Source organism: Centroberyx gerrardi, chromosome 15 (genome assembly GCF_048128805.1).
Source record: "Centroberyx gerrardi isolate f3 chromosome 15, fCenGer3.hap1.cur.20231027, whole genome shotgun sequence".
Classification (NCBI taxonomy): Eukaryota; Metazoa; Chordata; class Actinopteri; order Beryciformes; family Berycidae; genus Centroberyx; species Centroberyx gerrardi.
The window spans coordinates 1,428,010-1,454,980 of NC_136011.1; the positions used below are offsets into that span (position 1 = coordinate 1,428,010).

The 26,971-nt window shown below is 41.9% G+C and overlaps 1 protein-coding gene across 1 annotated transcript; it reads left to right on the top strand.

Moving 5' to 3' along the window:
- The first annotated feature begins 1,565 nt into the window (after window positions 1-1,565).
- tm9sf2 (transmembrane 9 superfamily member 2) lies at window positions 1,566-26,971 on the top strand. Its single transcript, XM_071911440.2, has 17 exons — window positions 1,566-1,780; window positions 9,959-10,026; window positions 12,318-12,411; window positions 12,871-12,998; window positions 14,674-14,803; window positions 15,798-15,922; window positions 16,139-16,250; window positions 17,302-17,381; window positions 17,495-17,603; window positions 18,856-18,988; window positions 19,641-19,760; window positions 21,758-21,815; window positions 21,913-22,072; window positions 22,754-22,905; window positions 24,133-24,244; window positions 24,988-25,159; window positions 26,040-26,971. The coding sequence occupies exons 1-17, from the start codon at window positions 1,664-1,666 to the stop codon at window positions 26,105-26,107; spliced, it is 1,938 nt and encodes a 645-aa protein (XP_071767541.1). The 5' UTR covers window positions 1,566-1,663; the 3' UTR covers window positions 26,108-26,971.

Consider the following 26,971-nt stretch of genomic DNA (forward strand, 5'->3'; position numbering starts at 1 on the left):
GTAGTATAAAACGGATGTAAGATATTTGAGGACAGTGTTTTTCAAGGGGGAAAAAAACAGGAATGCTCTTCTGAGAAAATATTTTTGTCAGTACTGTTGGATGTTTGCCTTATAATGATCAATGAATGGAGGTCAGAGTTTACCCTTCTTTTTATTTACCACTGTTTTTATTTACCACTGACATCAGAATCAGAATGATGTATTAACATGACAAGTATACTCATGGGTATTTAGAATATAAAATGTCAGGGCTGTGAAGCCCATGATTCTGTTTTCAATGGGAGATATTTAGCATCTCTAGTCTCATTTTGGTTGCAGTGTGAACAGAAACGTTCATGTCTTGATAGTGATGATGTTTTAACAGTTATAAGATGTTGCAACTAGGGTTGCCACCGTCAATGTGGAAAAATAAGGGACACCTTGCCAGCGGCCCCATGCCCAGGGGACACAAATCAAGAGTGTCATGAGTGTCAGACACTTCATTTCCTGCATTCTGGTGAATTTTTATGCACCAATTTGTGCTTTTTATGCATCAATTTCAAAGTCCTCTGCTACTCTCAACATGAATGTAAATGAAATAAAGAGTCAATAAGAGTAAAGCACAGTTGCATCAATTATATTAAGGATTAAAACATCAGATCATAGACATGGGCAAAATGTTTCGTCTGTCAAAATACACTATTTGGTATATTTGGAAGAAGCAAGAACCCGTTGATAAACTCGGAAATAGCAAATGACCTGGTAGACCACAGAGACCACTATGGTGGATGACTGAACAATACATTTATTTGTGAAAATATATTAACAATACATTTATTTGTGAAAATAAATGAACAATCTTTTTTTACTGTCAAACTGATCAGAACAACTCTCCTGGATGTAGGCATTGAAATAAAGATCAACCTATTCCAGAGTGAGGGAAATGTGGAGAAACAAAATAATTACTAAAACTTAAAAATTAAAAACTGTACAGTTTGCCTTGTACTCGTTTCCACTGACAGGACTGACCCACTCGTGCTCCGTCTGCCACTCAGTTCTGTATTTGGACAGCCTCTTTCTTTTTACGGGCGGACTTGAGCTGGAGGTAACGCATGAGGTAACGTTATTCGCCGACATTTTTAAAAACCGCGCGTCTGAGTCTCCGTAACCAGGGCAACGATGACGTTGAGTGACAGTGACAGACAACTTGCCTGTCATTCTGATTTAATACTTCTCCGCTATGTCTCGTGAAACTCTTTTGGTTTTATTATTTCTCATGTCATTCCAAGCATGTGAAAACGTAGTATATGCATTAGAGTAGGGTGTGCACGAAAATACGGGACAAATCGCGTCCCGTATTGATTCAGTAAGGGACAGTGCATTTTATTTTTCAATACGGGACGATCCCGCATTATACGGGACGGGTGACAACGCTAGTTACAACCATAGAGATATAACAGGTGTTATATCTCAACAACAGTTACAACAGTTTTAAGGGTTAATTCTAGCTACCCTCCAGCATCCCACAATGCCCCTCTTCATGAAGCACGACTTCCGGCAGGTGACGTGTCTGCCTGCTGCAGGACGGTATGCTGGCTGTCCAGCCTGCGGATGTCAGATGCAGTGTAAGCAGTGAAGACGAGTAGATATTTGGGTAAATCAGTGGTGAAGAGTCGGTGTGAAGATGTTGCTGTGCCTGCTGGGAGCGGCGCTGCTGGCCGGAGCGGCGGGCTTCTACCTTCCGGGTCTGGCGCCCGTCAGCTTCTGTGAACCTGGAAAAGACCAAGTACCAGACTGCAAGGTAAACACATCATATAACTGAGTAACTGTATAACTAACAGATGCCATAACTCACCAACTATATTGCTAACATACAATATATCCAGTAAGTAAGCAGACGAGAGGCACTGAAATTGATTACTTCCTAAAAACAACCTTAAGAGCCAGCAAAGCTAACGCGTCACAGTGGATAACGAAAGGGAACGACAGCGCTAACTAGCTAGCTAGCTAGCTAACCGAGCCAGCTGTTTCTCTTCTGAAAACAAAAAGCCCTTCCAGTTGTTTTACTGGACCTAGACTGGATGCACAATATAACAGACTGTCTGCTGCCTGTCCACTTACTGTATAGAAATGCTGTTCACCTGGGACAATATGGGTATGGAGGGACTAGCCCCCCACCCCCCTTCCCCACCCCAACAACTAGAACAGGCTAGGCTAGATTAAACTTTATTGACCCCTATGGGTAAACTGCATGGTCTGTTGCAGCATACAGTAAAGAAGAGCAGGATAAGAATACAACATATATATTCGATAAATAGAAATTGCTTAATTCAACCACAATATAGTTTTCTGTTAAAGCTGTAGCTAGCTAGCGAAGGAGCCATCAAATGCAGGACAGATAACATCAGGCCAACAACATTAGCCTTGTTGCTATTTGGAAGATGAATCCAAGTATTTGTTAAATGCATCACTCAATAAAATGAACGCTCCTCAGTCCTGGACCCAAGATACTAAACCAGCTTCTACATGAAAGCCAGGGTCAACTTTCTGGTCCTGTTCCAAAGACACCAGGATACAGAGCTGCAAGGGATAACAATACAGGATTCACTCCACAACATGGGGTTCACGATTCGATACAACCGCGATACAATGTAATAAATAAAAGTTATATGACTAAGTATGACTGTGCAGAATTATGTTTATTTCTGAGTCACAGATCTTTCCAGCAATGGCACTGGCTAAATGTCATCACAAAGTGCAAATAATATAATTTGGATGGAGTGCTTGTAAAATTGTGATGGACAACCATCTCATTTGTGATTACTACAGCAAAATAAAATGTAGCTAATATTGTGTTTCATTTTTCTACCCCATGATATGTACTGCCACATTTTTGTATTGCGATATATCGTCCCATCCATAGCGGTTGATTATTCTGTCTCAGCAATCCACAGTAGGCCAGCTCCTATGTGGTGCCACGTGTCCTTACCTACTGCCGACGAGTGTGTTTGCCTCTCCAACGCTGCCTTCTGCTCATGACAGCTAAAGCTGTTGAGCCTCTGATTGTGAACAGCTCACAGGTGTGTCCAGGTGAACTTGCCAGTTGGTCGGAGTACCTCAGTTGTAAAATACCTCACCTCCAGCACTTGACCTTGTCCTCAAGGACCCCCTGCCCTGCAACCTCCAACTCTACTTTTGCACACCTGATTCAATTAAGGTGTTATGAGAACGTGTGGCCCTTAATTGAATTGAGAGGACTTGAATTTTCTTCTTCTATGTTTCTTCTCATTCAATCCTCTAGCAGCAATTTAAGATTAAGATTAAAATTGCACTTTATTGATCCCCTAGGGGAAATTTCAGTCCACAGTAACACTGGTTACTCAGTACCATAGGATATCCGTACTTTGTGTTGTGTTGTGTATTAATCTACCAAATAAACCTGGAAAAGCAGTAAAACACAAAAGTGGGACTGAAAAACTAAGAGAAATAATAATAAAACCCTTGAGTGACATGTGACGGTGATTTTGTCCACATCGCCCAATCCTCATGTCTAGTAATACTTTGTTCTAATGCAGGGGTATTCAACTAAAATTCAAGGAGGTCCAGTCACTAAAATTTCTTCCCATCAAAGGTCCGAAGTATCATAATGTATGACTTTCTATCAAATAAAATAAACAATGTACATTTCAATATCACGACGTAACGCATGTTCCGGTTCTGAAAAAGTAAATACAGAGCAGTACCGGTGGTTGTACCTGTTTTAGGGAGCTGAAACTACTGGCTCGGTTCATTTTATGACCAAAGTTTTACACAACTGGGCGGTGTTTGGACCTTCGGGCCAATCACAGTGCTTAAAAACGGAAAACTCCACTCAATTGGGATGCCGGGCCACATTAAACAAACGCACAATGAAATTACAAGCACAGACAGTTTAATCTGAGCAGCGGAGCTGAAACTAGACATTCTTTCCTATTTTCAACCCAATGTGAGCGATTAAACAATGTGTTCAAGTGAATTTAACTTGTTTCTATGAAGTAGCTCCATTATGAGCGAAGCTAGGCTACTGTATTTCTGCCATCAATCCATCAATTCTGTCCATTTTCCGACGGATCAGTGTGGCTGCAGCTACTACAACTCAACACACGCGCCGTGGGCCTGTACAGGATCTGTACTTGTTCTCTTTCTTTTTCCATATTTTCTTCTTCACCTCTCTACCTTTCTTAGTGAGAGAAATAATATCTTACTTTTCTTATTTTGGAGCAAGACATGCTGTCATCTCTCTCTGTGTAGCTTTCGTCTCTCTCTCTCACTCTCTGTGCATTTCCCTAGCGATGCACCATAAACAGTCGCTTTGATTGGCTGAGTTCAGTGAAGTAGACGCATGTGATTGGTCTGTGACCTCCTAGCTCCACTGAGCGATTACCGTATGAGCTGAAATAGCTGCGCCTAAGGTCTATAGCTGTGCCTGTGGAAAAAAACGCTCCGTGAATCTTATTCTCATTAATTGATCAGAAATGGGTCGCGGTCCGGACAGAACCATCACTGGGCCCGGATCTGGCCCGAAGTCCGCCAGTTAGTGATGCCTGTTCTAATGTGTTCATAGTGAGAGGAGTGGGGTGGTTGTGGGTGGCCAGTCTAGGTCAAAAGTCCAGGACAGTTTTTTTTAGTCCACTCATGCTCAGTACAGAAATACAGTCTGTGACTTTCAGTAGAAAACTGCTGCAGAGTACTAACATTGACAGAACTGGGTTGCCGTATGCAGGATTGCAGTTTTTAGTTTAGTTTATTTGAGAATGAAAAGCAAGATAGACACAATGCATCTCAGCTTAATTTGACAAGGATAACACAATGAAGTCAACAGATTTATTTCAATTGTGGTCCTTAATATGTTAACGGTAAGATGGCACAGGTAGAAAAATAGAAATAGATGGAAAAAGGCAGGCAGTGACCTCAACAACAAACCATTACAAACTAAAAGCACATATGGCAAAACAGCTTCAATTAACAATAACCCAATTAATACAACCAAACAACACAATACCACAACAATTCAATCTGGGTTATTCCTAGGCTAACTATATTTTCAAATTGGTGCACATACCAACTACATCTCATATGAATGCATGGCTTCAATCCTGTGGTCCTCCTTGAGTCCCTGCCCTGTCTCTATTCACTGTCACTAAAAAACAATGAAAATCCATGCTCATGACACCTTCCTTCCTGACACGGAGGTGGACAGACAGATGACGCTGTGATCACAACTCTCACGAGACCGAAATTTGAGTTATTTTGAGTCATTTTCTTGTCACTGATCTCTCTGTTACTTTTAACCTGGTTGTTTGAGTTTGGTTATGTGCTACCAACCACACTGCTGTCCTGATCAACCGGATTCATCCATTGGATTTTCTGCTTTTCTACTACCGTTACTCACCTGCCACGACGCTGCTCCTGCCGCCTGGCTGTCTCGAGCTGACTCTCCCTACCTGCATCACTTTCTGCAGCTGCTAAGAGGGACTTCCCAGATTGACCATTCTTGCCACGGTGTGGCTAGCCCGAGCCCTTGGCCTTGCAGACTTGCTGGCCTGGGTCTGTTACCTTGCTAGCACGGAGCCTCGCTCAAGGTACATCCCGACAAGGACTCCTCTCCAGGTGTGGTTAGCCCCTCGCCTGGTCTAACGCTATCTTGTCTGGCCCATACTTCAACGTCAGTCAGAGTTCTCCAGAATTTCACTGGCCTGCTACAGTCTACAAGCTGTTATGCTGTGTTTTTTCCTGTGGATTTTCTTGTGGTGCAGCCCGCTATTCCTCCTCCCCTGGGCTCCCGACTCCTACTCACGAGCTGGCACCGGGCTAGCGCCCCCCTCCTCGGCCATGGTCCTGTATTACTCTGCAGTGGATCTCCTCAAACTCAACAGCCACTCATATCCTGACTCTATGGACATTCTAAAAGAAGCTGTGATTTTGCGCCGATCCCGTTCTGTCCACAGAGGCTCTGGTCGCAAGTTTATTTACAACTACACTTTGGCCACCTCCATACCGTCTCTGTGGTCCTGTCGCACACCCACTTCCTCCCTACGTAATCACAACACACGGCACGTGAATACAGCCAATCTGCGACCCTTAGCCATATCCTCTCAACCAATCAGGATGCAAAACCGTATGAAACTCGCCTTGTTCAACACCCGGTCCTTCAACAATAAAAGTGACGTTCTCAACAAATTCATAATGGACAACAAACTTGATTTTCTCTGCCTCACCGAAACCTGGCAAAAACCCCTGGACTATTTCTCCTTTAACCAGACTACACCTAATGGATACACATACATTAACAAACCACATCCTGAGGGCAGAGGTGGTGACATTGCCGTGGTAGACCGGCAGGATATTAAGACAAGTCTCATCTCATTCCACCTCCCTCATTTGAATATCTGGCTTTTAAACTCTCCGGTCCCACACCTCTGGTCACAGCTGTTGTTTATCGTCCCCCCAAGCGCAACCCATCTTTCATCTCTGACTTCTCAGATTTCCTTACTCAGCTCTGCTCTCTCTCACCCTCCATCCTCCTACTAGGTGATTTCAACATACACATTGACTCTACGGACTCCACAACAACCACTGAATTCATGGAAATACTGAACTGTTTTAATCTCACACAACATGTCAACTTCCCCACCCACAACCGCGGACACATCCTGGATCTGGTTTGCTCCACTAGTCTCAGCATACATCAACTCTCTGGCTCTGACCTCACCATCTCCGACCACTTAGCCATCACCATGGACATTGATTTTGTTTTGGCACCCCTGTGCCAAAAATAAAAACGCACAATAAACTTCCGCAAGCTCAATTCCCTTTCTCCCTCCTCTTTCTCATCCTCCCTCATCGAAAAAATGTCTGTCTCCCCTCTGCCTGAGTTTTCCACCCCCACTGACCTCACCAACTACTACAACCGCACACTCTCCTCCTGCCTCGACCAGCTGGCCCCCATCAAAACCAAAACAGTCTCCTTCACACACTCTGCTCCTTGGTACACTCCTGAACTTCGGCAGATGAAAACCTGTGGGCGTCAACTTGAAAGACTCCATAAGAAAACAGGTCTCACAGTTCATACCCAAGCTCACAAAGACCACCTGCAACAATACAAAGATGCCCTCTCCAACGCCCGCTCCACCTACTACTCTCAACTCATACAGTCTAGCTCCGGTAACCCCAAAGTCCTATTTTCCACAATCAACAAGCTCCTCAAACCTATGGACAACATTTCCCAATCTTTCACAGTCAACAAATGCAACTCCTTCCTGTCATTCTTTCAAACAAAAGTAGAGACTATCTATAACAATTTGGCCACTCCTACGTCTGCCCCCCCTTCTCTCAATTTCCCCTCTTTAACTAGCCAGTCCCTGTCTCAGTTCTCCCCAGTCTCCCCTACGGACCTTTCCAACCTTATGACGGGAAAGAAAACTGCCACCTGCACCCTGGACCCCATCCCCTCTAGTCTTGTCAAGGCCTGTCTTCCCTCTATATGTCCGCTCATCACCACAACGATAAACTCCTCCCTGACTACTGGCTCCATCCCTCTCACCCTCAAACTGGCTACTGTCACCCCCATCCTTAAAAAACCTGCGCTCAACCCAGACATCCCCAACAATTACAGACCCATCTCCAACCTCCCCTTCCTGTCTAAAATACTGGAATGTGCAGTTGCTTCACAACTCAAAGTCCACCTATCTTCCAATAACCTGTATGAACCATTCCAATCCGCATTCAGATCCAAACACAGCACAGAAACAGCCCTCCTTAAAGTCACAAATGACCTTCTTCTCTCCTCTGATGCCGGTTGCCTCACTATTCTCATCCTGCTTGACCTCAGTGCGGCATTTGACACGATCAACCACTCCATCCTCCTCACCCGCCTTGAAGCCTCCGTCATAATCACCGGCACTGCCTTCTCCTGGTTGAAATCCTACCTCTCCGACAGACACCAGTACATCAGCATCAACAACTGCAAATCCTCCACTGCTCCTCTTTCCCAAGGTGTTCCCCAAGGTTCAGTGCTTGGCCCCCTCCTCTTCATCCCCTATATATGGTCCCCCTTGGCCACATAATCCGCCATCATGGGCTTCAGTTCCACTGCTACGCCGACGACATCCAGCTCTTCATCTCCACCAAAGCAATCACTGCTGCCACTCACTCAACCCTAACCAACTGCATCATAGAAAAAAAGTCCTGGCTCCAAACCAACTTCCTCAAACTGAACTGTGACAAATCTGAAATCATTGGCCCAAAAGCTCTCATCTAATCCACCCACAACTTCTCCCTCACCATTGACAGCTCACCTCCCCTCACATCCGCAACCTTGGTTTCATCTTCGACCAAACCCTCTCCTTCGAACAACACGTCAATCACATAAGCAAAACAGCCTTCTTTCACCTCAAAAACATCGTCCGTCTCCGTCCATCCCTCTCCTTCTCAGCCGCGGAAACACTGATTCATGCATTCATCACCTCTAGACTGGATTATTGCAACAGCATCCTTTATGGCACATCCTCCAAAATCCTCAGAAAACCTCCTCATCACCTATAAAGCCCTCCACAACCTGGCTCCCCCATATACGGCACCCTCCTGTGTGTCCCCCCCCCCCCCCCCCCCCCCATCAGGACCAAGTACCGGACCTGGGGAGACAGGGCTTTCGCGATTGCCGCTCCCTCCCTCTGGAACTCTCTCCTAAAGGACATCAGATACTCTTCCTCACTCTCCACATTAAAAAAATCCCTTAAAACACACCCTTTTAAAACTGCTTTTAATCTCTAACTTTCTTTCGGCCCCCTGGTCTTTTAATCTAAACTTTCTTGTCTTTCTCCCTATCTGAAATGTTCTATTATCTGTCTTATTCATTGATATTGTCTGTTATGTGTTTCGTATCTCCTTTACTATGTAAAACATCTTTGAGTATTTAGAAGCGCTACACAAATAAAATTTATTATTATTGATTGTTATTATTGATTTTTTATTTATTCATTTATTATTAGTATTTTTCCTCTTCCTCTTTAATTTTCATTTATATATTTATTTATTTACTTTTTTCTTTTAAGCCATTATACTTGTCATTCACGCACACACACACACACGCACGCACGCACGCACACACACACACACACCACTCAAACATGGCCCACAGATATACTGTTAAGACTGCCAGAATACATCCATACAATTTTTTTTTCTTTTTTTAATTTGTTCGTTGTTGTTGTTGTTGTTATTATTTGTTTGTTTTATTTTTTTTCCTTTTGCCCCCCTTCTCTTATGTCTTGTCTGTTCGTTTTCCTTTTGGTTTGTTGCTCCCCTCACCCTCCTTCACTCGACCTTGCTCGCTTTATACGACCTGTGACATGTCAGTTATGTCGTCTTAATGTCCTGTCTTAATGTCTTTGTTACTTAGTCAAATGCCAAATGTTCACTTGTTATTGTTTGTTATTGTTTCTTGCACAGTTAAATAAAAAAAAATCCAGAGTTCTACCTTGGATTTTGTGGTTGTGACAAGTGGTGCAGCCGTGGTCAGCTTTACATTATCTGATTGGAAATTTTAGATGGTAGTGCGGCACCACTCCTACACTGCTTGGGGAGAAACCCTGAAATACTGGAGAATACCCTTCTTATTTCACTCAAGAAAGATTTAACTGTACACAGTTAAGAATTTCATTAAAACTTCATGACACTTGTCAGGTGGAAACTTGGGTTTTCTTCTTCAACTGGCCCTAGTGACTGGTTGAGTGAAACATTCAACAATTTACCAGCCACAGTAGCCAAAAAATAGAACAAAATATGACAGAATAGAAACGGTGAAGGCTGGATGGAGGAGGTCAATGTCCTGACTCCTGACTGATGCTAAGCTTAAGAGTTTAATGGCAACTGGAATTAAGCACATCAAATCTGCTGCTCTGTCTTCCTAACAATTGTCTGTCCCTCTTTTGTCTTCTAGTCTGCCATCGAACTGTTTGTGAACAGGCTGGATTCAGTGGAGTCAGTCCTGCCATACGAATACACTGCGTAAGTAGCAACGACTAGGCTATGTGTTTGTTTGTTCTTGTATGTTTTTGTTGTAATATTTCATTTCATGTCCTCTTGTCAAAGGCATTTTAGTCAAATATTATGGACATTCTACTGTATATGCGCGAGCTTAAGCCACTCTTTGGGTCTCGTTCTGGGTCTAATAGCAATAACTGAAAAGATGATGAGTGGCGCTCCACGACTTTGAGCAGTGTTGGAAGTTGGAACTTCATTGTAAACAATGGTTTCGAATAGGGCTGAAACGATTCCTCGAGTAACTCGATTACTAAAAATCATCGATGCAAATTCTTTGCATCGAAGCTTCGTTTAATCCATATAACTATATACACGCTCAGTGTTTCGCACGGATGATTATTACTGTTGCACAACGCGCTGGAGAAAGAGAGAGAAAATAGCGAGGGGCGAAGAGAAGAGAGAGGCCAGAGAAAACGACAGAAAGTGTCCAAAGTTTCGGATCCAGTGTTGCCAACTTGGCGACTTTGTCGCTAGTCTTAGCGACTTTTCAGACCCCCCTGGCGACTTTATTTCTCAAAAGCGACTAGCGACAAATCTGCCGACTTTTTCTGACCATGGGAAGCAATGTTAATGTGTTGAATCCCAAAGCATTTGGCAATAAATTGGTTCGGCTGATGCCGGTTTTCTCTACTTGCTTGTCTAATCCAGAGAGGTCTGACGGTCACAGCGCTTCCCACACACAGCGTAGCTCCTTCCCTCCGCTGAGAGCAGGGACTGTAGGATAGGGTCCACTTGTAATTGCTACCGGCGTACGCCGAAACTGGCCGGGTGGGCGGAGTCAGCACTTAATATTAAAACGGGATGAGATGAAGGCTAGTAAAGAATGCACGTTAATTATGGCTATATGTAATGGCTAGTTAAGAACGTAAATCAATATGGTGGCTAGTTATGATGTCCCTAAGTTAGCTAAGTTTTGCTCAAGAAAATAACCACAGAAAATAAAACGCTGCAGTCAATTTGTGAAAGCCTGAGCTTCATTCATGTTATTATTATGATAGGCACACACACACACACACACACACACACACACACACACACACACACACACACACACACACACACACACACACCTACTCCCCTCACAGTGATGCATAAAATACCCCAGAAAGCAAAATATCAGGTGGTGTAAGTAGCAATTGGAGCCTAAAATGCACCAGTCCAATACAGCAAGTATATTCAGTTTAGTTTGATTGCAGTGAGTAGGGTCAGCAGGTGTAGGGCAACCCTTCAACATAGCAAATAGATGTACATTAGCCAGTCTTATGAACTTGTATGATATTTAGGCCTAGTAATAAATATCAATAATAATTATTATTTCACCTCGTTTTCAGTAAATCACAGTGTCGTATGGACAGCTTCGTGCGGACAGCTTTTCTCTTTTGTATATTTACTAGTGCTCTTTAATAAAGCAAAAGTATTTCTTATCCGATTACTCGATTAATCGATGGAATAATCGTTAGAATACTCGATTACTAAAATAATCGATAGCTGCAGCCCTAGTTTCGAATTTTTGGACGTTTTATGTCGTCCGGCAGATGTGTCCGGTATGCAACCCCCTTCAGTCTAAATCACAAAGTGGAGCTGCAACAGAGAAGAGCATCCCATCTCCAGTAATTGAGATGCCGTAGATTCACCCTTTTTGCCCAAATTAAATTCTGGTGTCAGTATGGTCACTGGTTTTGATTCTCCACACAGTGACGAATCAAAACTTGATAATGTAATCCAAAAGTTTCACTTCAAGGAGAACAACCACAAAATATCAGACTTAAAGTTTTGTGGCATCCAAAGGATCACAGGTGATTTTGAGAAGAAACTCGTACAATGTCAAACAAAGTGGATTTATTATCTTTGCACTGTTCAACCTGAGGGACACAATTTTAAAAATGCTTCAATTAAACTGTTTCTTATAAAAAAAAAAGTGTGATGGAATTAATTTTCATTGTAAATTTTGATATTTATATAACTATAATTTGCATTTGCTATATAGGGTATATAAACTATATTGATATTCATTGAGCAGTTGTGCCACGTGCACGTGTGGAATATTTTCTGTGCCACAATCCAGCAATAAATTATCACATGTAATGATAAAAACTTACAAACATCAAATAATGACTATTCATGTCATGTCGTGTCAAGCAAATGATTTATGCTTTGCCGAATATGGTATTTGAATTTGGGAACATCCCTACCCTCTTCACCTAAGTTCTGCTTGGGCAAAAGCAGAGAATAATATTACATATCTGTCCGTCCAGGTTTGACTTTTGCTCAGACAAAACGGAGAAACGTCCGTCAGAGAATCTGGGTCAGGTCCTGTTTGGAGAGAGGATCGAACCCTCGCCCTACAAGGTAATACACATCTACAACAACACACACACTAACACACACACACTCTACACAGTGTGTAAAACTCATTATTCATACTGACTTAGCTGTAGATCTTTTGCAGGGTGTCTGCAACTTCTGAAAACACCTTGTCTATAATAATAGTCTCTAAACTGCAGACCTTAAAAGGTCTTCAATCGAGTTAAATAAAGAAATCAGTCCAGTCAGACAGATCTATACTCCTATCCGTCTATAACTGTTTTCATTTTCACATTTTGTGAAAAGGTCTTAAATTAAACATGATGGAACCTGTTTCAGAAGAGGGTTTTTTTATGTTGAGTTGAATTTCTTTATTTTACATTAAATATTTGCAATATAGAGAAGACTTGGGCTTGTTAATATCAAAGATGGCAAAAAACCATACAGCACCAACTGTGCCAGTGACAAAGCGCACACATGCTAACCATTTGTACTGTGTCTTAGTTTGAGTTTAAGAAACCGGAGGTGTGTAAGACGGTGTGTACCAGGGCCTACAACACCAACAACCCACCAGACAAAGCCAAACTGGACTTTCTCAAGAAAGGCATGCTGCTCAACTACCAGCATCACTGGTATGTAGCACACACACACATTCATAGAGTGAATAAAATCGTACAAATTAATGGATGCATTAGCGCTACAACGATTCTATTGAATGTTGTAACGATTAATTGAGTAAACATTACAAATGCTTCATTGAAAATAAATCACTGCTGGTTGAAACGTCATCACCGCAAGTAGACACGTCATCGCCACAGGTACAAATGTCGTCATCGCAGGTAGAAATGTCGTCACCACAGGTAGAAACGGCACCACCAAAGGCAGAAATGTCATCATTTCAGGTAGAAATGTCGTCACTGAACCTCCTACTAGAGAAGGAAAAGTAAATCCGGGCTGCCATGTTAGTTTTTGTTGCCTCCTCCCCACCCACTCACCTAGTTTGCCAAAAGTGAGATCCTATCACAGTGCGGAAAGAATGCAGACAAGCACAACACAGAGTAAAACCAGGTGGGCAGTGGAGTATCCAGATAGCATATTCAGATTATGATACCTGATGAAAATAAGCCCATTGCACAATAAGAAATGTTAAAAATGGAGTATAAGGGCTAAAGCCTGGCTACTAAGATTGAGCTGCTACTTAGAATGTAAGACAGCAAGTTTTGCCCCTCTTTCTGCTCTCAACAAAAAGATATCTCACATTAGTGTAATCACCTGTTTCAAGATGAGAAATCCTACACTAGATATAAACAAAACTAAAGCTAGACTTTCTGAATTAGACCTAGACATATCTTGTATGTCAGTATGGCCACTTAAGGCAGTGTTGGCAACACTCAGTCGATGCTTGAGGCTTATGCTGCTGCTATGCAACTATTGAAAATCCGGAGTTGAAAATGGCTACAAAAGACAAAAATGAAGACAAGCAGGAAAATTCAAATCAGGATTTTTTTTGGAATTGAGTAACTTGAGGAATCATTTCAAATCTAGAACACACCATAGTCTCACACACACACACAATTCCACACACATACACTTTGTAACAGTCAAAAAACACACATGCGTGTAACCACTAGATGGCAGTCCTCACCTGTCATAGCCCTCCTCAAGACATCTCCATTCCTAACTCTTTCTCTGAGTGTGTTGGGTTTTGAGTTTGTAGAACTAAAGACCCATATTGGACAATTTGTGTCGTTTGCAAATCATTAAATTCACTAAAAACATCTTTGCTTTCATTTTCACAAGAAATACTGGCTTCATGCACCCACGTTTTCACGAAATATCGCGCCTGTCTTGATAACCGGGTGTGTCGTTTTCGTTCACAACAGAGCTTTGATTGACAAGATGATGGCCAATCATACACTGGAAGTGACCACGCATGTAAATTGTGAAAAGTGCTGAATGTGTTGGACAGACGCTAGCAAATGAGAAAAAAAAAACTTGATGATTTATAATATATCTGTCAGTATTTTAGCATCAGGTTGAGTACAGTAGAAAGAGCATCTAAAATCCATATAAAATCTGGTCCATAGTCTGCAGTTTGTGTGTTCATTGTGATACCATCACAGCAAAATTTAAGCCGCTGATAATTGGCAATATGGTAACAGGTTTATTTACAACAGAAGCAAATTACCAGCAATTAAGGCTTTACTTAGGATCGGCATGGCCTCACCTATAAGTGGACAAAATAATGAGATTTACATACAAATAGGCTTTATTTTTTGTGTATTTTATTATTTTGTGTGTGTGCAGGATTGTGGACAACATGCCTGTCACCTGGTGCTATGATGTTGAAGAAGGACAGAAGTTCTGTAATCCTGGCTTCCCTATTGGCTGTTACGTTACAGAGCAGGGACGACCCAAAGACGCCTGCGTGGTTAATGTGAGTGGGACACACACACATACACACACACAACTGAGAAAGTTACCAGCTCAATATAATTTGGTATAGAGTACAAATTGAAGCAGGTAAATAGTAATCAATTACAATGATCGGATTCCTTGGTTACATGATCACTGCTGGGTCTAATTCATGAAGAACTTACACACATTAACCCCATACACGCACATACACCACATACATTCTACACATCTCTAATACACACACACCATTTTCCTCTATTTATATCCATATATGACCAAAGATGTTTAATGAAGACATCGAGAAAATTAGATTTTATTTGATTCAATTTAAAGTTATGGCATTTTTTCCAGGCAGTTTGAGACTAACTCCAGCAAACGCATCACAACTGGACTTGGTCCTGATTGGCTCCCTCACTAAAGAATTCCTGAAATCTTTCCAATCAGGCCAGTTTGCAGTATTTGAAGTTGAAGTTTGCAGTTGTCGGCCAATCAGCATCCATTATTGTGAAGACTTAGTCTTAAATTTAATTTAATAAATACCCTTTTAACTAAACTACATTTATTTATGAAACATCATGAAGAACATTATTCTCATTTTGAGCCATAATATATTTGAAAACAAAATCATGAAAAACTGAATAGGAAGGAAGTCCAGGAAGACTGGTCTCTAGAAAAGTGCTCAAGACACAAAAAAACTAGAAGGAATGTTGATCACCATACACCAAACTTGCTCTTACTCTAGATCAGCTGTCTTATCAGCCTAAATGTGGCTGCAAAAGAGAAGAGCGTTCCATTTCCACTAACTGAGACACCGTAGTTTTCTAGGGGTGTAACAATTCTCAAAATTCATGATTTGATTTGACTTTCGATTTTGAGGGCATGATTCAATTTACGTTTCTTTACGCTCCACACTAACAGCTATACTATTGTTACACTATCAGTCTTGAACTTTAAAGAAAAACAACTGTTTGTAAACACAGAAAATATTGTGTGTGTTGGGTTTTATTTTTCAGTCTGACTTTAATGAAAAGGACACTTTCTACATCTTCAACCATGTGGACATCACCATCCACTTCCACATGGTTGAGAACGAACAACTTGGAGCACGATTAGTCGCTGCCAAGATGGAACCCAAGAGGTAACCAATGAAATTGCTAGCTGGTACTGAGCTATCCTGCCAAAACATGCCAAGTTCCTGACAATCCTCAGACTGAGAGGACAAGTGCATATTGACCATGTTTCATCCACTTAGCCCCACATCTCCATGTCTATAATTTTTTTCTTCTTGTTTTACTTTGTTGTGAATAAAGTTTTCTCTCCCTCTGCTCCATCTCATCCCCTTCTCTCTGTCCAGCTATAAACACACCAATGTAGATACTCCAGATTGTTCCGGGGGTCCGATGTTCCTCAACAACAAACACATTGGAGAGTTCAAGATATCATACACCTACTCTGTCAGCTTTGTGGTACGTACACTTGTGTGTGGGTGTGTGTGTGTGTGTGGTTGGGCGGGTGGGTGGGTGGGTATCTTATACCCCTTTCACACTTGACAAAAAACCCACTAACACCCACTAACATCTGGCTTTTGTCTTCAGTGTGAAAGGGTACAATCGGCATTCATTCCTGGGTCAAATGACTCTGCAGTAGTCACGGGTATTTATCGGCTCCAGCTCCGATCGGCAGTGATGGAAACATGACACCCGGGTGGACACGCTAATTTTCGCCCCTTTTCCGGTGCGATGCTATGACGCGCGTTGAAGTTCCGGACGTTGGCGCGTAAATAGCCAGGCAGGAACATTATTTATTAGGGGATTAAGCCCTCACTACCATCATAATATCACTGCTGCATGGAACGCTGCATAATTCCAACCAGGAAAGAGGATTGTTAGAGTAAATATCCGACCGCGAGGTCCGACAGCCAGCTTCCTCCGTTGCACGTTGCAAGGTCCGATGACGTCATTCTGCATAATAATTAGCCATGTGCTTCTGTTTGTTTGAGAAACGAGGGGAGAAAAGAGGGCTTTCGGTCCAATGGGACATTTTTCGGACTATTGGGGTTTCGGAATAATGGGCCGTCAGAACAATGGCATGGCACCGTTCAGTCGGCGTTGAGTTTGAAAGAGAGACTGAAGTAAAAGATACAAAAAAGTAACCACCTTAACATTGTCACTGGCCTCCATGCTGCTTTCTACTGTTTGCTAACCGTGTTTTCCAGCGCGTTCGTGACGTCAAACGTGACACACCAGAAAAAAAACAGAAAGACAAACTCGTCTACTGGCAATGGGAAAGGAGTCAATCGCCTATTCTTAGCGGGTTTACCCGCGTTTAAAAAACCTGCATATACGCGCTAATTTTGGTGTAAAAAGGGTATTAGTGTGTTTGCCTTGTTTGTCTTTTCCTTCTCTGTTTGTGTTTTGTGTGGCTCTGAAGACAAGTAACACTAATTAAAGTGTTTGAATTGATTAAGACAAGTGTATGCAAATGTGTATATTGACATTTCTGTGTGTGTGTTTACAGGAGGATAAGAATATTCGCTGGGCATCTCGGTGGGACTACATCCTGGAGTCCATGCCTCACACCAACATCCAGTGGTTCAGGTGAGACTCAGACACACACACACACACACTCTCATACTCTCTCACACACACACACACACACACACACACACACACACACACTGCTAACTACATTGTCTCTCCTATGTTCCCAGTATAATGAACTCGTTGGTGATTGTGTTGTTCCTGTCTGGTATGGTGGCCATGATCATGCTGAGGACTCTGCATAAAGACATAGCCAGATACAACCAGATGGACTCTGTGGTAAGAACCTGTCTGCCTGCCTGTCTGGCTATGAGTATGTCATTTGCTCTGATCAGGAGCAGGGTTCAACCAATTATTGGATTTAAACTATTGACCATTTTCATGCCAAAAAATTTCCATTTTCCAAGTATTCCTCCAAAATTAGATTCTTGTCATGGTAGGGCTGCACAATTAATCGTATATTAATCGAGATTACGATTGCTGCCACGGCGATATGGTAATGCAAAAAGTCGTGATTACTACATTCCATTTAATAGGCTACTCCCGCTGTGTCTGAATCAAGTTTTTCAAACTTAGTTTCAAAGTGCTCTAAACCACTGCTCTAAACAGCAAATGAGCGTTGTAACCAATCACAGACATATCCGTTGAGCTTGTTGACTGCACTGGCGAATCAGAGGCATCCACATTATGTGACTAATTCCGAGCTGTGCTGCTGAACCTGAGCATCTTTTAAGAAGTATGGATTCCTCCTCCGTTTGCGGTAGCCTCCAGAACAATTTGAGAGGTAGGCCTCGAAACATATTTACTTATATTTATTTATGTTTAAAAGTGCAACTAAATAATTTCAGTGGCGCACCGCCACAATATCAACACGGCCACCACAAAACCAAAAGTTGGTCAATGTATAGAAAGTTATCTTAATCGATCCCTATTGCGACTAATGTGCACATCACATCATGTCTGTTATTTGCTGATACACAGACCAGCAGCATTGTACTCAATCTGACCGTCTCCTGTTGAAACAAAAGTGAAACTTAAAATTCCACAATTTGCTCCAAACCCGCATGTGTTTGTAACAGTTTTTGTAAACAGTAATCGGAGATGTGTCAAACCGCTCAACACAAGATAGAGAGTTAACATGAGTGCAGAGCAGAGACTGGCATGGAATATGGTATGGTATATATTAGTATATGGAATAGAATCATAAAATATTCCGTATCATCTTGTCATATCTCCTCCCACTGATATTTTGGAGGGATCTGTAGGCCTATAAATTTCAATGCTTTTCATGTCCTTGTATTTCCTTGCATTTTGTAAACATGGATTGAGAGCTTTTGCATTTGTGACTCCTTGTCACAAAACTAGTGATTGTGGCTGAAATCAAGACAAAGTGACCAGAACAACTAGCGAGATTTCTGACAATATCTCAAATGTCCGTCTGTGATTAGTTTTCTAGGATGAGGCTGGTAGATGGAGGTGTGTTGAGCCTGTCATTTACCTCCACCCATCTGTTGATTCCGGTGTTTTCCAGGAGGATGCCCAAGAGGAGTTTGGGTGGAAGTTGGTCCACGGAGACGTGTTCCGACCTCCCAGGAAGGGAATGCTGCTGTCGGTTTTCCTCGGCTCAGGAACTCAGATCTTCATCATGACCTTCGTCACCCTCTGTACGTCTTTCTGTCTGTATGTCTGTATGTCTGTCTGGTACAAGAAGGTAATAGTCACCTAGTAGAAACAGTGTTTGATAGATTTGTTACCTCATCACATGTTGTTACCGTGCCATTAATTTAATTTAATGTCTTGTTGTGCTTCTCTCTTCTCTCTCTATCCACTAATGCATTAATACTCTCTGTTTCTGTCTTTGCAAATAAGCAAAACAAGGTGAATCAAGACCCCCTACGCAAAGTGATTGTTCACTGTACATATTTCTGCTTATTGCAAGGCTACTTATGAAATACTGGTTTAAAATTACTTTAATACAAGCTTAAGTAACTTACAAGCTTTCCACCAAAAACCTAATCCAGCAGTCTGCAGCAACCAAGGAGTAACTTATTTTTGCCACAAAGTGGCGCTAGTTAATTTGATGAGAAATCAACAAGATGGAGCAGACTTCCTGACATGCTTATATGTGAAAGTGGTTTGTAATTCAGAGATAAGACCTCAGAATGGCTTCATTGGCCAATCAGAGCTGAATATTCAACAAGGCTGTTTTTGTTGTGCTAGTACATCAATTATTATGATTTATTATGTACAACATGTAATATAAAATCATCTCCCTTCTGTCTCTCTCTCTCTTTACCCCCCCCCCCCTCTCTCCAGTCTTTGCCTGTCTTGGGTTCCTCTCCCCGGCGAACCGTGGGGCGTTGATGACCTGTGCTGTGGTTCTCTGGGTTTTGCTGGGAACTCCTGCCGGATACGTCGCTGCGCGCTTCTACAAATGTAAATGAGAAAGAAAACAATACAATGACTACACTTAGAAAGAAAGAAAGAAAGACAGAAAGAAAGGAATGGGGGGATTACAACTGATACTGCTGACTTGTTAAGGTCTGTAGCAATTGATAATGTAATAACTTGTTGTAATGATGTAATAACCTCCCTGAAAATAATAATAATAATAATAATAATGATCTCCCTCTAAATTAGTCAAAAATGTAATAACGGGTATTATTGCTCGATAATGTAATAACTTTTTCTTTTGACAAAATATAAAAAGTTTAAAGAATTTTGTATTTGCCACTTAATGTAATACTGTATTGCATTATCAGGAAACAAAATATTATAATATCAGGTTTTATTACATGTTTCCTCCTTTTACATGGATAGTTTTTTCCTGATAATGTAATACATTATTACATTAACTGGCAAACAATTGTAAGGGGTGTAACCTTTTTCATTATTGCAATATCACTCTGAAGATATTACATTATCTGGCAATTTATTACATTAACAGGTTGAATTGCATTTTAGATGCATTAAGAGGAATATTTTATTGCATTTTGACAAGGTATTACATTATCCAACATTATCAGTTGCTACAGGGTCCAGTCGGCAAAGTTTAGAAATCATAATGGACAACATCAAACAAATCAACAGTGATGAGTTTGAAACTCAAAGAAAATCCAGAGTGAGTTTGAAAAAAAAGAAGAGAAAGAGGAGGATAATGAAAGAGAAGAGTGGTGGAGATAAAGGAGAACAGAGGTCATGATCTGGTAACCTACCGGGTCAGTAACCAGACCGCTGGGTTCGTTAGCTCCAATCAGTGTCAGCATGGAGTTGGACTAGCATGACACACACACACACACACACACACAGTCACTATGCAAGGGTCCCTTGACACTGATGCACAGGTCAGGGTTACCCCAACACACACACTCACACACCTGCTAGGCCCATCTGTCCTGTTGTATTTCCAGGAATCCACAGTGGGACCAGCAGCAGTCAGTGAAGCATGGCTCCAAAACTGGGGTGGCTTTACCCAAAGCAACTTTTTTTGCACAGTGTCAAAGGAGTTGCCTCCGCACTGCTGCTTTACCCACATAAGGACAAAGAAACATTTAAAGCTGCACTAGGCAACATTTTGCAGCTGCTGTATTATCAGTCTATATCAGCTGATCAGTTGATGGAGCTGCAACAACGAAGAGTGTCTCATGCCCACTAATCGAGACACCATAGAATCACCCCGTTTACTCAGATTAAATTCTGGTGTCGGTATGATCACTGGTGGTAATCTCCGCACAGGAAGAGACGGATCGAAACTTAACGGTGAATTCCAAAACTGTCTCTCACCAACCAGACTCACCAACGATGACTGAACCTCTTCACCTCCACCCTACCACCTTTCCTCTCGCTGCCATTTAGAACAACATGACAGAATGACCTAGTACAGATTTAACCAGTTATTTGAGGCAGTTACTGGGAGTTTTGTTTCCTTGTTGAGAGTCCTGCCCATCTACATTGTCCAAAACATCGGTTATACAAAGTATACAAAGGCCCTGATACATATGTAATATTATGACTATGTCTATGGGAAAAGTTGCCTTTAGCAGGTACAATATTAGGCAAAGGCAATAGAGTCAGTGTGGATAACATGTCCTATAAGAAAAGAAAGTCATGAAAAATACTTTTGATCTTGGTTATTGGCAAAGTTGCCCATCTGCATTGTCCAAACATGTTGCTCATATTAACTAGACTTGAGCTCACTCGTGCCCCCTTGGCTTTCAATGAAACACGATCTGAGGGTGGAAAAAAACGTCGAACCAGTTAAATCATCAGTGAAGCAAATGTGTCTCCTCCCACCTGATGTGGAAGAGATCTGTAGCCATAGAAACACAGCTCGGTTAGATTCCAAGCTAGATTTTTCACAGGAAGAAATGCTTTGCAGTTTAATTTGACGTCTTTTCTGACAAACCCTTTCCTCCTTTCTCTTTGAATCTCAGCATTCGGCGGAGAGAAGTGGAAGACCAACGTTCTGCTGACAGCCTTCCTCTGCCCCGGGTGAGAGAGACACTTGCACTCAACCTCTCTCTACCACTCTCTCACTCATCTGCTCACTCAACCTTCTCGCTCTCTCTCCCCCTGTCTGTCTATACAGGGTGGTGTTCGCAGATTTCTTTGTGATGAACCTGATCCTGTGGGGTGAAGGCTCCTCGGCAGCCATGCCCTTTGGTACCCTGGTAGCCATATTGGCTCTTTGGTTCTGCATCTCGGTGCCCCTCACCTTCATAGGCGCTTACTTTGGCTTCAAGAAGACCGTGAGTAAACACACATGCATACAGGGACACATCGCTACACATACATGAGGCATTCTCTAATTCTCTAAACGTATCCTGTTACCTTCTGTTATGATGATTTCACTTTAAGTTGTCTGAAAACTGATTGAAATTCTGAGCGAAACTAAATTACCACACACAGGAATATATAGATGTTCATACATTTTCCACATAACCCAACTTAAATAAATTGTATAAGTGTATCTGTTTTTTGTTTTTTGAGTGACTGAATAGATAAACTGTAGTATTGTCTATTCAGTCACCGTATTGTATTGTCACAAAAATGTGACAATACGTATCGTGGGGCAGAAAATGAATTGTGATATTAGCTTCATTTTATTCTGCTGTAGTAATCACAAATGAGACAGCTTGCTCATCACAATTCCATCCAAATTATATTATTTACACTTTGTAATGATATTTTTTAAATTGTTTACATTCTAGCAAGAAAATGCCATTGCTAGAAAGATTTGTGGCTCAGAAATAAACATAATTCTGCACATTCTTTGTTGTAATTGAAGTTTTATTTATTACATCGTATCGTGGTTATATCGAATCGTGAACCCCATATCGCATATTGTCCCATCCCTAACAAACTGTTTCCATGTTATCCATTTGTTTATTTGATTCCCTCGCTCTCTCCTCTGTGATTGGTTGTTTCAGGGTATTGAGCACCCAGTGCGGACTAATCAGATTCCTCGTCAGATCCCGGAGCAGTCGTTCTACACGAAGCCCCTCCCTGGTATCATTATGGGAGGAATACTGCCTTTTGGATGCATATTCATTCAGCTGTTCTTCATACTCAACTCTATCTGGTGAGAATGATCATCAGGTTTGTCTGAAGGAATGAATTATTGGTCTTTACAGGAACTTGGTCTGCAAGAGCTCTTGCAGGGGTTAGGGTTTTTCTGTTATAAAATTCAATAACAGAAAAAAGTATTCATTCCCTTTATTCACTTGGGTGAAAGTGTCTCACAGGCAAAAGTATGTTATTCATACTTCATCTTTAGGTTATACTGAGACTTTTTGAATGCATTTTGAATGCATTTTTTCGAAATTGCTTAGTGGTCTTAGAATTAAATATGAGTAATCTGTGTAATGTTTTTGCGAGTATTTTGCGAGAATTTGAGGTTTTTGTGAGAATTTAGGGGTACAAACCACTGTATGGCATTGGACTAGGCAAGGCCCAGGTCACAGGTCAGCTGATGTTGGTCTCCACAAGTATAACATGTCTTTATACTGTAGGTATATGCATAGCTCACTCTATTGCTTTTCTTGATAACACATTTTAGTCAGTCGGACTGTATTTGTGTTTTGTCGCGAGTCACGATGCAAGTTGCGACAGTGTGCTACTCAAAAATATTTTCCAATGTTGTAAGGTCTGTAACAATGAAAGGATATGTTGTATTTCTGAATAATTTTACCTAGTGGAAGCATGTACAGAGAAAACAAGAGGGGGCCTAAGATTGAACCCTGAGGAACCCCACAAGGAGTATAGGCAGGTGTGCAGAGCTGACCCAGAGATGCCTACCCACTGCCGCAAGCAGTCGATAAGGATTGCGTGATCAACAGTATCGAAGGCATGTTGGCATGTTGAAACAAGATGGGACAGAGGCGGTAGCCAGGGAGCTGTTTATGATAGCCAGTACGCTGGGGCTAATAGCTTCAAAAGCCTCCTTCAAGAGCCTAGCCGGGATGAAGTCAAGGCAGCTGGAAGTGGGTTTCATGCCTACAATGATTTTGTCAAGGAGAGGAAGGGAAATGGGGTGGAAGTTATTAAGTGAGTTAGTGCTCTCACAAACGATTGATAGTTGTGGGCAGCAATGTTCAATCTAATGTCGTCAACCTTGTTTAGGAGGCGGAATCGGGAGATGGATTAATTACAGAATTAATGACACTGAAAAGGACTCTGGAGTTATGACAGCTTCTTGGAGTTCGTCTTTTTTCCATTTACGTTCGGGTATACGGCAGTTCCTTCTAATGGACCGTGTAAGATCAGCGATCCTCACAAAGACTCAGACACGCCTCTTTCTTTTGTCCAGGTCCCATCAGATGTACTACATGTTTGGCTTCCTCTTCCTCGTCTTCATCATCCTGGTCATCACCTGCTCTGAGGCCACCATCCTCCTCTGCTACTTCCACCTCTGTGCCGAGGTAAACAGCACAAAACCTCTAACATCATCGTAGAAAAGAATATCAGCATCATCGAACAGATATCAACACTAATTATTCATATATGCAGAAATTCCAAACAATAACGTGTAATAATAAAATATAGGCTATCACTTTTTCCATCAGTTGCTGCTTCACCCTCTAAATGTCACGTCTCAACTCTGCTATCATAGAAAAGTAGTAACAAACTGACAAGTAGGGCTTATACTTATGTTCATCTCATATCTGAGTGTTGAGCAATTTTACACATCTAAGATTAAAAAGTGTCACATTACTGTCTAACATACGTCGTTGCAAATGCATAGAGAGTCTGTTACCAGCGGAAAGTTAGTTAAGTGTGGAAAACGCTATGTCTCAGGAGGGGGATTTGATTTTAGCTTTGAGTTAAAAAAAAAAAAAAAGTCGATGTTTGATTGGCTAGAAAAGATAACACGAGAGGGGTTGCCATGCTCACTGTTACTCAAAAACAAATTGCACCAAGTATGATTTGTAGTGTGATTTATATATTTACTTGCAAGCAGTACTACTTTGTTAAGATATTGAAAAATCATAGATCTCCAACTTTACCTCCAACCTTCTCTGTCTTCAGCACTGCAATTGGCAGTGGCCTTCCTTCCTGACCAGTCAGTTAGGTGTAAAAATCTGGAACAGTGGATTTTCTGCTCAGTGAAGACATTTCTAAACTCCCAGATATCCAACTCTGGCTGTGCTTGTGCTCTCTGCAGGACTACCATTGGCAGTGGCGTTCCTTCCTGACCAGTGGCTTCACTGCTGTGTATTTCCTGGTCTATGCCATCCATTACTTCTTCTCCAAGCTGCAGATAACTGGACTGGCCAGCACCATACTCTACTTTGGATACACCACGATCATGGCTCTCATCTTTTTCCTATTCACCGGTAGGTATATGAGGAAGGAAGGGAGAGAGCAGAAGCCTTGTGTTTGGAGGTAAAAAAAGCTGAAGGGTCTTTGAAAGCCAATGCCGATATTTTTGTGAAGCTGTCAAACGCTAATATTTTGTGCTGATGTTCAGTGTCTTTAAACCATTTTCATGCCAACAGTTCCCCGACTGATATGTGATATTTAGTAATATGAGGCCAATATCTGCCCAATATATCAATTTTGGGGGGAATTCTGAGAATAACAGGGAATTTTGCACATGGGCGACTTTACAGGAATATAGCAAAGTATTTTCCAACCTCATTGAAACAATTGGAGCAGAAACCAGACTGAAAAACAATATTAACAAACCAGCAACAAGTCCAGGCGAGTTCTCTGTGGGTTGTTGAAAGGCATTCTGGGAAACGTAGGAAATCACTAACTAAAGTAGAAGTAGACGAGGGAGGTTGAGGGAAAGCGGGTACACCAAAAGTTGCAGTGCTTCATCTGAACATCACAGACTTACGATATAGAACGGGATCTGAGGGTGGATTTTTCCAAGTAAATCAAGTTTATTTGTATAAGCCTTAATCACAGTTACAGTCTCAAAGGACTTCACAGTGCCAACATTATGAAACGATAAATTAATTGGGAGTGTCTTGAAAAGTCCAATGGGCTGGGGGAGTTTTTGTTCCAAAACGGAGTACAGGCCGAAAGTGAGTTTTGAAAGCCAGAAATCTCAGCACCTGGCCAAATAATTGTTAATAATTGTTGAGTTATTGGTATTGATCAACAACCCTATCAACCCCGAGCAGATATATTATGGTCACTTTGTGCTACGGGCAGGATGAAACTTAATGAATGTGCCTTTAAGTAACTATGGATTCTCTCTGTTCTCAGGTACGATCGGCTTCTTTGCCTGTTTCTGGTTTGTTACCAAGATCTACAGTGTCGTCAAGGTGGACTGAAGACTGCAGACACACTACAGACCCCCCATCCACCACCACCACCACCCCCACCACCTCCAGCATACAACACCGTCAATATGAACTGAAATATTGCAACCTGAAGACAAACTTTGCTCTTCGCCTCCCCTCTGTTTCCTCAGCCAGACTGAAATCTCTCTCCCTCCTCTTCTCTGACAAACACTACGACGTTCCTTTCGGTTTTCTTCCTTTCGCGTGCCTGATATCTGCATATAATCAGAATGACACGAATCAAGAGAGGAGGGGTCGAATCAGGCCGCCCTCGCCCCAGCACCACCATATGCCGCCAGAGTCTCATAGCATTTGCTTTGCCATCGCTCCAGCAGTTTGCGATGCGTTTGTGTGCTCGAAATTTCAGAGGAATAAAGCTGCGAGGATCTGCTTGTTAACAGCTCCTTTTTCCAGACCATTTGTGTTCAAAAATGTGCTCATTTGTAAAAAAAACGTGCAGTCCTTGTCACTGTTTTAAATGATAAGAGGTTTTTATGCAATTTGTTTGTATGCGGGCAGATTGCTGGAGCAGCTTTAGCTTTCCTACAGCTTGAGACGGTCTGACGGTCTCCATCACGCCAGGCAAGGTGAATCCATTTCAGGAAAAGTAGCTGAATCCTTATCCGATTGTCATTTGACCCAGTTCTGTTGTCAAACACAGCAGCAAAGGAGTGCTGTGCATTTAAAGGGGCATCTGTAACCTCCACTGAGCTGTAGTGACGACTAGTAGGAATTGCAACAACATTGATGGAACACTCCTACACAGGTCTCTGGCATAGCTCCCCCTCCCATCCTGTCTTCTTGAGGTATGGTGCCTGTAATGGACAGAAACAATAAAGTTTATGTGAAACTCCA